General features: G+C 38.8%; 1 protein-coding gene across 8 annotated transcripts in view; it reads right to left on the bottom strand.

Moving 5' to 3' along the window:
- lrrc56 (leucine rich repeat containing 56) overlaps window positions 1–15,025 on the bottom strand; it is a 148,722-nt gene that overhangs the window by 92,987 nt on the left and 40,710 nt on the right. For all 8 annotated transcript variants that reach the window (XM_087996436.1, XM_087996434.1, XM_087996435.1 and 5 more), the window contains one exon: window positions 14,880–14,940. In XM_087996436.1, coding sequence (XP_087852562.1) covers window positions 14,880–14,940 — 61 coding nt within the window. The remainder of the gene's footprint in view (window positions 1–14,879; window positions 14,941–15,025) is intronic.

Genomic DNA, 15,025 nt, shown 5'->3' with positions numbered 1-15,025 from the left:
CCAAAAGCACACACAAATACAATTCCAAAGTTTAAAAAGGAGAGAATATGAAACAGACAAGAATAAAGATTACATTGTTTAAAAGTCCTTGGAGTCTTTGAGGCGTTGGATTTTGACTTGAGGCCTATTATTTAACTGGTGAGTGGTATCAGTTGAGACTGGTTACTTAACTGGCAAGAGCTGTCACAAAATGTGTGAATACTCGAGTTTCAGTAATTGGTTGTTTTTTCCACTGGGCACCATTTGAGATGAGGAGGAAATAGAGAGACAGAGACTTCCAGTCCTTACTGTTGCCAATTTTCATTTATTTTTCTCATTCTGTATGTAATAGGATTAATTTATATACTCTCAAATTTGGCTTCATTGCATCTTCCAATAATGCCACAGGCAACTTTTCAAGTACAATGTTTGGCACCTATCATACCGAAATAGGAGATGCTAGTTTATTGACCCTGGCTCAGTTCACTGGTTTTAATATCATCAGATAAAATGGTCATTTCAATGCACTCATCTTTTTTTTAAGCCAATATATTGAAAACTCAACAAGTGAAGGAAAAATTCTGGACATGACATTTGGAAATGAGCCAGGATAGGTGGAAGGTATATTAGTAAAGAGCATTTTGCAGATAGTGACCATAACTCATTTAAGCTTAGAATCGTTATGGAACAGGATTGGAATGGGCTAAAATAAAAGTTTTAAACTGGAGAAATGTTAATTGTACTTAGATATTATTCAGCACAACGGCCTAGGAGCAGCTAGTTGCAAATAAACAGTGTCAGAGCAGTGACAGAAAATCAAGGAATTAAAAAAATAGCCAGAGAATATGGTAAATATGTTCTGGTAAAGACAAAAGGTGGAATCAAGACCAGAGAACCTTTTAGGATTTAAAAATAAAAGGTGTTTATAGCAGATACAAAGGGTTCAATGTGGCAGAGGCCTTAGAGGAGTATAAAAAGTGCAGCGAGATCTTAAAAAGGAAATTGGGAAAGCAAAGAGTACATGAGAAAGTATTGATGGATAGAATAAAGGAAAACTCAAAGGGTTTTCTTTAAATATATAAAGAGCAACAGAATAACTAGAGAAAGAGTAGGGCCTGCTTGGGACCACTGAGGCAATGTATATGTGTTCAAACAGAATATGGGGGCACAGTCTTCAGTGAATACTTTGCATTGCTCTTCTCAATAGAAAATGATGGTGCACGTACAGACATCAGAGTGGAGGACTGTAAAACATTAGGAGAAATAAACAGAGAGAGGATGAACTACTCGGGTTAGCAGCCCTAAAAATGCATAAATCTGTAGGCCTGGAAATGGTGTTAAGGGAGGCAAGGAAGGAGAAATTAGATACATTGGCAGTAATTTCTATAACCTCTCTGGCCACAAGCGAGATGTCAGAGGACTGCTGCCATTGTCCTATTATAAAAAAAAGGAAGGGATAGATCAGGAAATTACAGTACAGTCCAGTCCTGTCAGTGGGGGGTATTAGAAACAATTCTGAGAGAAAGAATATATCTGCATTTGATGAGACGTGGATCGTCAAACATGGATTTGTTGAAAGAAAGCAAAGTCTGACAAATTTGATCAAAACGTTTGAGGAAGTAATGAGGAATGTTGATGAGGGTAATGCATTTGATATGGTCTATATGGACTTTAACCATGCTTTTGAGGAGGTCCCTCATGGTAAACTAATCAAAAACTCCATGCAACCCAAGGCAAAGTGGCACTTTGGATCCAAAATTGGCTGAGAGGTAGGAAGCAGATTATAATGGTAGAGGGATGTTTCTATGAGTGGAAGTCTGTTCCAGGGATTGGTATTTGGGCCCTTGCTGTTTGTGGTGTATCCTAATGATTTGGACTTAAATGTAGGGATCAAAGCTGACACACACAGATTTTTTAACAAGTAAGGGAATCAAGGGTTATGGAAAAATGGCAAGAAGGTGGACATGAGGATTATAGAATCATAAAATTCCTACAGTGTGGAAGCAGGCAACTCGGCCCATCAAGCCCACACCAACCTTCCACAGAACATACCAACCAGACCCACTCCCCTATCCTATCCCTGTAATACTGCAAATCCCATGGCTAATCCACCTAGTCTGTACATCCCTGCACATTATGGGAAATTTAGCATGGCTGTTCCACTAACCTGCATGTTTTGGTCTGGATGAGGAAACCAGAACACCTGGAGGAAACCCACGCAGACGCAGGGAGAATGCACAAACTCCACACAGACAATCGCCCAAGGGTGGAATCAAACCCAGGTCCCTGACAGGGGCAGCAGTGCCAATCACTGAGCCACCATGCCAATTTTTGGATCAGTCTTCTATTAGTTAAGGGGTCAATAACCATCAGGCACAGGATTAAGGTAGGAGGTAGAAGGCTGTGGAGAGAGTTGAAGAGAAATCTTTCCACTCAGAGGGTGCTGGGAGCCCTAGAGGGGTAGTTGATCAGAAGCGGTCTTAAAATTTAAATACGATTTAGATATTGTGTTGCCACAGTCTTCAGGGCTCAGGTCAAAAGCCTGCAAATGGTATTAGTGTAGTCAGATCTTTAAAGAGTGGCACAGGCATGATGGGCTGAATGATTTCCTTCTGTGCTATAAATACCTATGAATCTATTTCAAATTGGTTCTTGAACTTGCCTCAAAATGTAGTCAGATGACCCCTCAGCCATTTTAGGTCAGTGCTTGTCCTTTAAAATACTTTTGTCCACTAAGTTTTCAGGTATTAAAATTAGGTGATGCAAATTGAAAATTGATACTTCATATTTTACAGTTGTCCTGACCATAACACAAGTTGGGCAACCAAAAAGCATAGTATAAATTTGATTCCACACAATAACCTACTTTCCAAAGAAAGCCACCACTAACTTGGAATATTAAGTTATCCAAAACTACAGGCCAATTTGCATTTCACACTGCTGAAAATTCATTCTTTCCTCACACATTATGCAAAATTATGAAGGTATCCAAGCAACTCATTTTTGAATGTTTGTGGAAGAAAGCTGTCCAATTTAAGATCTATTATTTTTCATGTTCTGTTACAGATGCCAACACTGACAAATGAAACAGTTGCCATTATCTTTATCAATATCAAGTATGGTTTTCATGCAGAGAACATTCTGCACAAAATTGTGTTCAAGGCAGTAAATGATCCTAGGCATTACATAATGCCATAATGAGAGCACTAACAAACAGCTCAACTGTACCTTCTCAAGTCTGTTCAGAATAGAACACAAATATATCCTTGCTGAAACCATCTCTATCCCAGAATGAATATTGAGTATTGCTTACTTACAATAGGATATTACCTTTTCCATCTTAAAACAAAAGCAGTGGAGTCTAGAATAGTGAATACATTCAAGGCTGAATAACAGATTTTTGATGGAGAAGGGAGCTGACGATTTGGCAGGCAAAGAAGTGGAGTTACGGCCTCAATCCTTAAGTTCTCCTTTAAAATGCCCTGTTTATCATTGTTAAAGCAAAACAACCACCAAGTTAATGACGCCTGCAATTCATTGAACATAATGGAATTCCTGTTAATAGTGTTTGCTAATTGAACCAATTGACACTTCACGTACTCCAGCCTTCTTCGTTAAGGCTTCTTCCATGCTCCTGACCTCTGGGTTGTGGCCTCTTTCCCTTCAGTTTCAAAGCTGGCCTTGCCTTGCTACTATTTTCTCAAATCTTTGCTACGAGCAAGAGTTCAAGAGAGGAAAGAAGAGAATAGGACATGGCTTTTAAAACAAACGTGGTTTGTAAAGGTTGCAGCACTTTTGAACCACCAAAATTAAGACTTCCACAATATCGGAGTTCCAGTTTCAGGCTCAATCTGGATCATAAACAGGAACTTCCAGAAGAAAGCAGCAAGATGGTAAAACCAATGTTTCACTAAATGTTGTCATGATTTTCAGGAATGCAGCCACAACCTTAAGTGCAGACATATTCTTTGTCTTATGATTTTATGACATGTAACACTAGAAATCCACTGTGGAATTTTAAGTGCATTGATTACCACTGAAAAATGTTAGAATTTGCTCAGAACAACAGCAAAATTAATGCACTGCGGTTATTAACACCCAATGCATCTAGAAATATTTGAACCACAAATATGTGGATGAGCTGCATCATTCTCTTTGCTGTTTTCTCACCGTCCACTCCCCAAGTGCTTGAGTGAATTGCCTTGATTCGCGGTTCTATGTTTCACTGAATTTGGGACACGTTTGATGGGCTCGTTAGTTTTTACCTGTCATTTTCATACTTTGATATTATGTTCACTTTGGGTTAGGTGGCACCTGGGAAGCAGCTGCAGTCCCACACACATTGTGGAGGATCTCTCAAGATAGCTGATGTCACCATCTCATTGATGAATGCTGCCACATATTTGCTAATTTTCACACACATTGCTGCACGATTTCCAAGGTTCTCAGGATAAGGACAGTATAATTGTATCTACTCAGCTCAGGTTTGTTGCTGGAGCATTTGGCTGGAAATACAATTGACAAAGGAGAGATGTTGTACTCAGAATTCCATTTAGCTATGTATTCTGGCCTGTTTGTGCACTCTGGTGAAGGTGACAATTGAACACTATTCTATTGCCCACATTGTATAGGGAATATACTGCTACTGTACTTAAGTAAAACTTGATAACACCAGTTGGCAATGACTTAAATGTGGGGAGAAAACAACCTCACGGAACATATCAGGTCAGAGGAGAATCAGAACAATTCGCTCTTCTTTGCCCAGTGCAACGACAGGAGATAAAATCACGTCCATTTATAACACGTGTTTCATGATCTCAGGACTCCCCAAATACTTTAAAGTCAATGAAGCACTCTTGAAGTATAGTTACTATTGCAGTGTATTATGAGTGGTCAACTGAACTGCCACTTTATCTCAGAAAAAAATTTACATTCAGGATGATTTTTTGTACTGCTAGAGGCATTACAGCTATACAAGCCTGTACAAAGTTAAAAATCACACATCACCAAGTTATAGCCCAACAGGTTTAATTGGAAGCACTAGTTTTTGCAGTGCTATTCCTTCATCAGGTGAACCACCTGATGAAGGAGCAGCTCTCTGAAAGCTAGTGCTTCCAATTAAACCTGTTGGGCTATAACCTGTTGTGTGATTTTTAACTTTGTACACCCCAGTCCAACATCAGCATCTCCAAATAATACATGCCTGTGTAATCGTTTATGTATAGAGCAGCAGATAATGAATGATTCTTCCACAACCGCACATTAACAATCCATTGCACCCTGTAAGAAATTGGTTTTATTAAAGACTATAAACTGAAATGGAAGTTGTGCAACCAAAACTGAAATAACAGGGGAGTTTTCCAATCTAAAACAACATGCTGCATTTTTTTGAGCTTTGCATTACAATTTTGTTTACCTTATAGTATCAGTGAAAAAAGAATAAAGACATTTAAAAGTCATTTGGATGGGTATATGATTTGGAAGGGTTTAAAGGGAGAAGGGCCAAGTGCTGCCAAAGGGGCTGGATTAATCTAGGATGTCTGTTCGGCATGAAAGACTTGGACCGAAGGGTCTGTTTCCGTGCTGTGTATCACTATGATATGTGTGTTACACTGTCTGTTACACTGAGAGAGACACAGGAAGAGAGAGAGAGAGAGAGAGAGAAGAGAGAGAGAGAGAGAGAGAGAGAGAGAGAGAGAGAGAGAGAGAGAGAGAGACAGACAGACAGACACAGAGAGAGTGTGGATTTGGGGTTTTGGAATGGGTATAGTTTGAATTGCATAATAGTAGATTAGCAATCTTTTCTTCTGTCAAAGTTAAGTGTGTTTTGATAAAAAAAAGCTATTTTCTGTAAATAAAGAACCTTGCTGTGAATTACTTTTGTCGTGAGTAGCCATCGGTCAGGCAAGGTTTTAACTATGGTGGCCACAGAGACTTTTCAAATTTATACATTTTGTAATAACATGTGGAAGAGCATGATTATTAGGGTATTCTGTCCACTTATATCATGGCAATATATTTAACCATGAACCAGCAGCACACAGCAGGACTTACATTTATTTTAAAATGATAGAGAGTGGTGTCCTGAAACAGTGAAAGTTTATCTCAATTTTCTAAAAAAAACATGCATTTACATAATGCTTTGCACGGCCTCAAAATGCCCCAAAGGACTTAGAGTTATAGTCATAGAGATGTATAGCACTGAAACAGACCCTTTGGTCCAACTCGTCCATGCCGATCAGATATCCCAACCCAATCTAGTCCCACCTGCCAGCACATGGCTGATATCCCTCCAAACCCTTCCTATTCATATAGCCATCCAGATGCCTTTTAAACGTTGGAATTGTACTAGCCTCCACCACTTCCTCTGGCAGCTCATTCCATACAAGTACCACCTTCTGTTTGAAAAAGTTGCCCCTTGGGTCTCTTTTATATCTTTCCCTTCTCACCCTAAACCTATGCCCTCTAGTTCTGGACCCCCACAGCCCAGGGAAAAGACTGTCTATTTATGCTATCCATGCCCCTCATGACTTTATAAACCTCTATAAGGTCACCCCTCAGCCTCCAACGCTCCAGGGAAAACAGCCCCAGCCTATTCAACCTCTCCCTATAGCTCAATTCCTCCAACCCTGGAAACATCTTTGTAAATCTTTTCTGAATCCTTTCAAGTTTCACAACATCTTTCCAATAGGAAGGAGACTAGAATTGCACGCAATATTCCAACAGTGGCCTAACCAATGTCCTGTACAGCTGCAACATGACCTCCCAACTCCTGTATTCAATCCTCTGACCAGTAAAGGAAAGCATACCAAAGCCTTCTTCACTATCCTATCAACCTGTGATTCCACTTTCAAGGAGCTATAAACCTGCAGTCCAAGGTCTCTTTGTTCAGCAACACTCCCTGGACCTTACCATTAAGTCTATAAGCCCTGCTAAGATTTGCTTTCCTAAAATGCAGCACCTCACATTTATTTAAATTAAACTCCACCTGCACTTCTCAGCCCATTGGCCCATCTGATCAAGATCCTGTTGTAATCTTCTTCGCTGTCCACTACACCTCCAATTTTGGTGTCATCTGCAAACTTACTAACTATACCTCTTATGCTCACATACAAATCATTTATATAAATGATGAAAAATAGTGGACGCAGCACCAATCCTTGTGGCACTCCACTGGTCACAGACCTCCAGTCTGAAAAAAACTCACCACCACCACCCTCTGTCTTCTACCTTTGAGCCAGTTCTGTATCCAAATGGCTAGTTCTCCCTGTATTCCATGAGATCTAACCTTGCTAATCAGTCTCCCATGGGGAACCTTGTCGAATGCAGTACTGAAGTCCATATAGATCACATCCACCATTCTGCCCTAATCAATCCTCTTTGTTACTTCTTCAAAAAAACTTGATCAAATTTGGGAGACATGATTTCCCATGCACAAAGCCATATTGACTATCCTTAATCAGTCCTTGCCTTTCCAAATACATGTACATCCTATCCCTCAGGATTCCCTCCAACAACTTGCCCACCACCGACGTCAGGCTCACTGGACTCAATTAAACACTTCTGAAGTGTTAACTGTCAGCATGTTAAAATGTAGCAGTCAATAGAGCATAGCAAGGTCCCATAAACAGTAATCAATTAAATGACTGCATAATTTGTTTGAGGAATAATTGCTGGCCAGTACACCAGGTTAAATTTGTCAAAGCCATAGGATCTTTTATGCCCACTTGGAAAAGCAGATGGGAGCCAATGGTTTGCACCTCTAATTCCAAAGAAGGTACCTCACACAGTACTGCACTGAAGGGAAGTGATAGCTCAATGTTCAAGTGTGACATAAAGACAGGACTAAGATCATTGGCTGGTGATAATTCAGATGACAATCAATATAGTCTGAGGTTACATGGTACAGAGGCAATAAACAGCATTTGAGAAAAGAACTAGTCCAGAAGAATTCCCAGAAACATGTCAGAAACAGCTAGTTACCAGCTGCTTGCACCATTTCTGAGGAGACTCCTCAGTGTCTCAAATATCAGAAGCTTGTTTAGAAGGGCATTATACCATTTTTGCAATGTTTTAAATTTGAAGCATTAATAACTTTGGAAAGATGTGATACAATAGCTACAAACTATCAGACAGACCAGGGAACATAACATGCTCACTTATCACTTTTCCAGGAGAGATAGAAAAGCTAACATGGATGTACAGTGGTTATATTAATTTTGTAAAGAATTCAAACTCAAGGTTAGAACTCAAGGATTTTCCAAGGGGATGCATTAAAACTAAATTCAAATGCAAACTTAAAACATAGGATGAGAATGGAGTTCACAAACTTAAATGAAGTTTATAGAGAAATTATGAAAACTAAAAGGATGCATGATAAAAAGCTAACAGATTACATAAACTAAATTAGTAAAGTGCTTTTATTGGCACAAAGTCTAAGTATAGTTAAAGAAAAGTTAGATTTCCCATCCCTAAGCAATTCTATCTTCTATATCTAAAGTTATATTTGAAATATTATAAGCAAAGGTGTCAACACTTACAAACATTGGTTCCTATTATTGTTTGTAAATAAACCTTTTTGAGATAATAATCCAGAACAAAATTAACTAGCACTTGGAAAATCAGGTTAGAACAGTTTTGTTAAAGAGAAGTTATGTTTGACCAACATGACCAAGTTTGTTGATGAAGTAACAGATAAGGTCAGTTCAGGTGATGCTGTTTGTATGTAGACTTACAAAACACGTTTAATGAAGTACCACATAATTGGTTCATTAGCAAAATTAAAGCCAACAGAAGTAAAGGGACAGTAGCTAACAGACAAATCAGTGTGGTGAACTGTTGGTTTTCAAACTGGGGTTAAGTACTCAGTGATGTTCCTCAGCATTCAGTGATGGGACATCCTTTCTTTATTATATTCTGTGACTTGGACTTTACACAAGGCATAATTTCAGAGTTTTCAGAGGACTCTGAGCTCAGAAATGTACTGAATAACGAAGACAGTAATGGATTTCATGAGGACATAGGCAGATTAGTAAAATGGATGCATATCAGATACAATTTAACAGAAATATCACACTTCATACTTCTCTTAAGAATTAGGACTGTCATGATGATGAAATAATATCATTTTAAAAGGGCACAGGAACAGAGAGCGCGAGAAATGTCCCAAGCTTTGAAGAAGACACAAGTTGAGAAGACGGTTAGTGAACACAAGTGAGATTTTTGGTATTAATTTCTGAGAAATTGGAGTACAAAATGTCTTTGAAACCCTAGTTAAACATCAGCTGAAGTTCAATAGATAAATGGATAACTCAACCAAAGAAATAACAAAGATGCAATGGGCCGTGGAATGGTCTTTTTCAGTGCTATATTACTCTGTGGTTCTGAATGAGAATGTAGGTTGATTAGAGGAGGTGGTAGTGCCATTACTAGAACTAACTGTAGACCAGGACCTAGTTCTGAAAATAATAGCAGATCGAGGTGGATTGGTATTGTATAAAAACACAATGTGTTAGAGAAATTCAGTAGGTATGACAGCATCTGTGGAGAGAGAAAGCAGACAGCAGTTTGTTCCAGGATCATTATTAGATTGGGCTAAAATCCATTGTCCCTTTTCAGGGATATTTGCTGATGAAATAGGAAAATCCTAAACATCAATTCTCACATTGGGAGACACTTGCCATGACAGAGGGAAATGGCAACATTGACTGTAGGTCTGCATGCGCTATGGTGATTGGTCGCTAAAAGAGTTTAGCAATAGGCATCAATACTAAAAATTCAACAACTCCACAATACCTGTAATAGAATTTCATGTGCAGCACTTGTGGCAGAACCTGTCTGGCATCTTCAGCTTTCTGCAAAAGGTGCATCAGATGAAGGTATGCCATGTCCAATAGATTTGATTTGTTAATGTCAATAATGTATGTGGAGGGAAGGATGTCAATCACATTCACAGGAAAAATATTAAAATGGAGAAAGATACAGAATCATCGAGAAAACAGGACAGCTGGTTTAGTTTTTTAAGTTTTCTAGCTAAGGCAACAGCAGCTGAATGACTTCCTTATGTCCTGTAAATTTCTATGATTTGTTATTATGGTGACATTATAATTCATAAATTATATATTTATGTTTAAATATCCCTATTAAAATAGTCTAATTAGGGTTGAAAATAAAAAAAATTTAGAATGAGCCTCTGCTTGTTATTTTCCAATTCCTAGACAGTGGATCAAGTAAAGTCTGATCAGATTTTGATTTGTTAAATCATAATCAGATACTAATATCTAAGCCACTTCGAAAAATGTTTGAAATATTTCTGTAATTATAAAACGGGGAGACACTGGCCCTACTTGGATTGTCAACATCCATGGAAGATTACTAGCAAAGACTTAAACTGTTAAACCCAAAATGAGTTGCTTCAAAATTACACATCATGCATTTATGTAAATATCTCCTACAACAAAGCCATATAAAAGATAATTGCAATCTGTAGGAACCTGCCAATTGTCATCAATTATAAATGATAGTATTGCTCAAGGGGCTAAACTTCTGAGATAGCAAAAAAATGTTGAAAAGAAGGTAGTAAAACATTATACTCATTCAAACAAAGTAGTAAAACAAAATCTGCAGAATCTGGCAGACAGTTAGCACTCACAGCATGCAAAAACATTAGCTTTTACAAGGCAAAAAGGGTAATACTTTAAACCCACTTTAAAAACACAGGAAGCCCTATTGCTGAAGCAGATATTTGATCATGTGAGTGTGTGTCTGTGTATGAATGTGTCGGAGAGACTCCCAGTCAGAATGTTGCAAGAGCCATCTTTCACACAACATTTTATTTCAATTGTTTTATTTTATATTTAAACACAGGACACAAGCATCATTTGACAGACCAGTGGTTATTGCTCATCCCTCATTGCCCAGAGGGTAGTTAACTGTCAACTGTATTTGCTGTGGGTCTGGAGCCGACGCCAGACTATGGAAGGATGGCAGATTCCTTCCTTAAAAGACATTAGTAAACCAGATGGGTTTTCCCAACAATCGTCACCATTAAGTTAAGTCTTTATTCCAGATTTTTGTTGAATTCAAATTTCACCATCTGCAAACGTGCACCCTCAGACTTGGCTTGGGGTTTTGAATTGTTAGTCTAGTGACTTCAACACTGTGTCACCATCTCCTCATTGGGTTTAGTCAGTTGTAGAGTCATAGAGATGTACAGCATGGAAACAGACCCTTCAGTCTAACTCGGCCATGCCGACCAGATATCCCAACCCAATCTAGTCCCATCTACCAGCCCCTGGCCCATATCCCTCCAAACCCTTCCTACTCATATACCCATCCAGGTGCCTTTTAAACGTTGCAATTGTACCAGCCTCCACCACATCCTCTGGCAGCTCATTCCATACATGTACCACCCTCTGCATGAAAAGGTTGCTTCTTAAGTCTCTTATCTCTTTCCCCTCTCACCCTAAATCTATGCCCTCTAGTTCTGGACCCCCACACCACAGGGAAATTTATTCTAGTCATGCCACTCATGATTTTATAAACCTCTATAAGATCACCCCTCAGCCCCCGATGCTCCAGGGAAAACAGCCCTAGCCTATTCAACTTCTCCCTGTAGCTCAAATCCTCCAACCCTGGCAACATCTGTGCAAATCTTTTCCAAAGCCTTTCAAGTTTCACAACATTTTTCTGATAGGAAGGAGACCAGAATTGCACGCAATATTCCAACAGCCTAACCAATGTCTTGTACAGCCGCAACACAACCTCCCAACTCCTGTACTCAATACTCTGGCCAATAAAGGAAAGCATACCAAACACCTACTTCACTTACCTATCTACCTGCGACTCCACTTTCAAGGAGCTATAAACCTCCACTCCAAGGTCTCTTTATTCAGCAACACTCCCTAGGACCTTACCATTATTCTGGGTAAATCAAGATTAAGGATGGGAAAATTTTCTGGCTATAACAGCTGCTCCTTTTTTGAGGTATTTTATGTATTGGAGATGATTTCCTCAAATTCCAAGAGCAGCAATTATTGTTTTATATGCTGTTGCATTGTTTTGGAATTTTGGAGAAAAAGTCAAAACAACAGCACTTTTAAAATGGAGAGGAACAGACAAATGAAGTACAGTGAGGTCAGTGCAGGAAAGACAGAAAGACACAGAGAAAGGCAGAGGGAGAGAGAGTTGTTGAGCCATATTCCAAACTGCAGTAATCAAAGGTGCAGTCTAAAACAAGGCCACTTCCAGCACTTTTCTTTCAGTGGTGGTGGTTTAACAGGAAGGGTAAAGGTATTGTGGAGAGAAGAAGGTTTGTGCGTGTGAAGGGAATTAAAGCAGAACAAAAAAATCTGATAGATGTGACCTTCCTTTATTGAACGGAACCATTAGATGCCAGCATGGAGCATTATACACAAAGGGACCTGCAGAACCTCACAGCTCAATTATTCCACCCTTTCAGCTGCACAGAAGCAGATTAATGATAGTTCAAAATTGTTTTACAAAAAGAAAAGGAATTTATTCACTCAAAACCTGTTTACAGTTGAGTTTTTTATTGTTCTACAATTTATATAACTAGACTGGCATGGTGGCTCAGTGGTTGGCACTGCTGCCTCACAGCACCAGGGACCTGGATTCAATTCCAGTCTTGGGCGACTGCCTGTGTGGTGTTTGCACATTCTCCCCATGTCTGCGTGGGCTTTCTCCGGTTTCCTCCCACAGTCCAAAGATGTGCAGGTTAGGTGAATTGGCCATGCCAAATTGCCTAGAGTGTTAGGTGAATTAGTCAGAGGGAAATGGGTCTGAGTGGCTTACTCTTTGGAGGGTCAGTGTGCACTTGTTGGGCCAAATGGCCTGTTCTCACACTGTAGGGAATCTAATCTAATCTAATCAAGAACATGCCCCAATGCATTTCAACTTAAATAAACGGTAAAATAAAAACCCAACATAGATAAGTTGAGACAGAATTTCAGACTTTAAGAATTCTTTTCTTGTAACATAAATTATGAACACAACAAGTGGATGTTTTCTGACAGCAAGCTACTATGGTTCAGCTAACTAGCCCTCAGAGAGGTACTAGTCTAGACCATGTCAGGCAAAGTGTTTGATACGTTGCACAGAACTACTACAAACTAACAAAATAGATGTGAAACAATGCACATTTTTAAATCAGATTATATTGAATGAATTGATCAAACTAATACAAGTTACTTTCCTTCTCCATTCCTTGCAAGTTAATAGGTCATTGGATGTAATAACTTCCTTGTTCATGTTTGTTTGAATATTGATCAGCATTGCTTCTTGACTACAGCTTGGAGGTTCACTTATCTGTCCCAGGGTTGTTTTTTGATCAATATTGAGCAGACCGTTCTGGGGTGGAGGAAGAGAAAGGAAATAGGGAAAAAAAAAGTCGTGTGGATGTCTTCCTCATCAGTGAAGCATGTTTTCCAGTAATTGATCAGTGGTAATACAAACCAAGGAAAAGTGAGAAGAATGGCATAAAGAAAAGTCTGTTTTCACCTACTAGCAAAAGCAAGGGATTGAATTAAGGCCCGGAGACAAGATCTGGGTATGTTTGTGTGTTCTCATCCACCACATTTCTCTGTTCATTGGCAGATAAAAGAACAATATCTATATCAAAACAAGAAAATACAGTACCAATACAAAGCTGAAAAGCACAACCACAGATGCAAAACGTAATGTCAAAAACATTCTTTCACCATTCCAACAGTAAGGCCGCAGTCAGGGAGAACATTGTATAGTGTTGAAAATAAAAGCAAACAGTAGACTGTTAACATATTTCCAGTTCCAAGGAATGCTGCATTTTTGAAGGTGCTTTCAAATAAAGGGCAATCAAAAGGCAATTCCATCCACCTATTCAGGTGGGCAGAAAAGATTGTATGGCACTGGTTGAAGAATATCCTAATCAACATTCTAAATAGGTTGACAGGCTTTTAAAGAAATGAATCACATTCCAGTATACTTAAAACAAGGAACCACATGTGTAATGTTCTTATGGCCATTTTGTTGGAGTCAGAGAACACTGGAACAGTTCCAGCAGACATTTCCCAACAGGAAATGTAGTTCTCAAATTCAAGATTGGCACCAGACACAAACCTGGCAAAAACAGAACCCAAGAGAGAGTAAACACAAGTACATTAAGCAGAGCCAAATATGGTAACCACAGATCCATTAAGCCAATGAAAAAAAAATCCATAATCAGACACAAATCGAAAAGAATATTTGGATGATAATAACCTAATGGTTTCAGAAAAGGATGATTTTTCTCCAGTTAACCTCAGACTTATTTGAGGCAGCCAGATTTCAAATTGGTGTATCAAGGGAAAGCCATCAGAAATAGAGTATGTAGACTTTCATAAGCCTTTTAACAATCAAAGCTTCGATGCATCTTTTATGGGAAAGTCAGTGGGTATCAACTACAAGAGATGAACAGATGCCAGGAAGTATTTATTTTCACAAAGGCTCTTGAACAGCTGGAATGGTTGTCAGGGGTGAGGCATGAATACTGGATTCATTTAAGAAACAGCTGGACAATCTAATGGGAAGATTGTAGAGCTCAGATTGTGAAAGGGTATGATTAAAAATTGACCCAATAGCCTTTTAGTTTGATGCCAGCTTGAGTTTTCGTAAATCTGCACAGAAAATGATAAGATCACAAAATATGAAAATCAAAGGTGAGAGACATGCATTCACTTCTATGGTAAATAAGAATACTTCATAGTGCAAGTCAAACAAACTGGAAGTCAACTGGTGGGACAGAGAAAATATGCTAACTATAGATGTCAGCATGAATAAGGTCTGCTGCTAGTTTTGGTTCATTCAGAGGCACAAAATGGAGTAGCTCAAATTTTCATTGCTTCATGGCAAAGTTGATAACTTACCTTACCGATGCGATGAAACTGCTATTCAGCTTCAGTTGAACCAAACTGGGCAAATGAGTACCTGTAGTAAACAAAGATTTTGTATTAATTTTTAATGAGAAAAATGTGCCCAAATAAAAAGCAATCAAGTTTAAAATCCATGGCAT

This window comes from Chiloscyllium plagiosum, unplaced genomic scaffold, assembly GCF_037043375.1.
Source record: "Chiloscyllium plagiosum isolate Xiang-an unplaced genomic scaffold, Cpla_swu_hap1 HiC_scaffold_18, whole genome shotgun sequence".
Classification (NCBI taxonomy): domain Eukaryota; kingdom Metazoa; phylum Chordata; class Chondrichthyes; order Orectolobiformes; family Hemiscylliidae; genus Chiloscyllium; species Chiloscyllium plagiosum.
The sequence above is the reverse complement of the archived record's forward strand: the minus strand, read 5'-3'. Positions and strand labels throughout refer to the sequence as shown.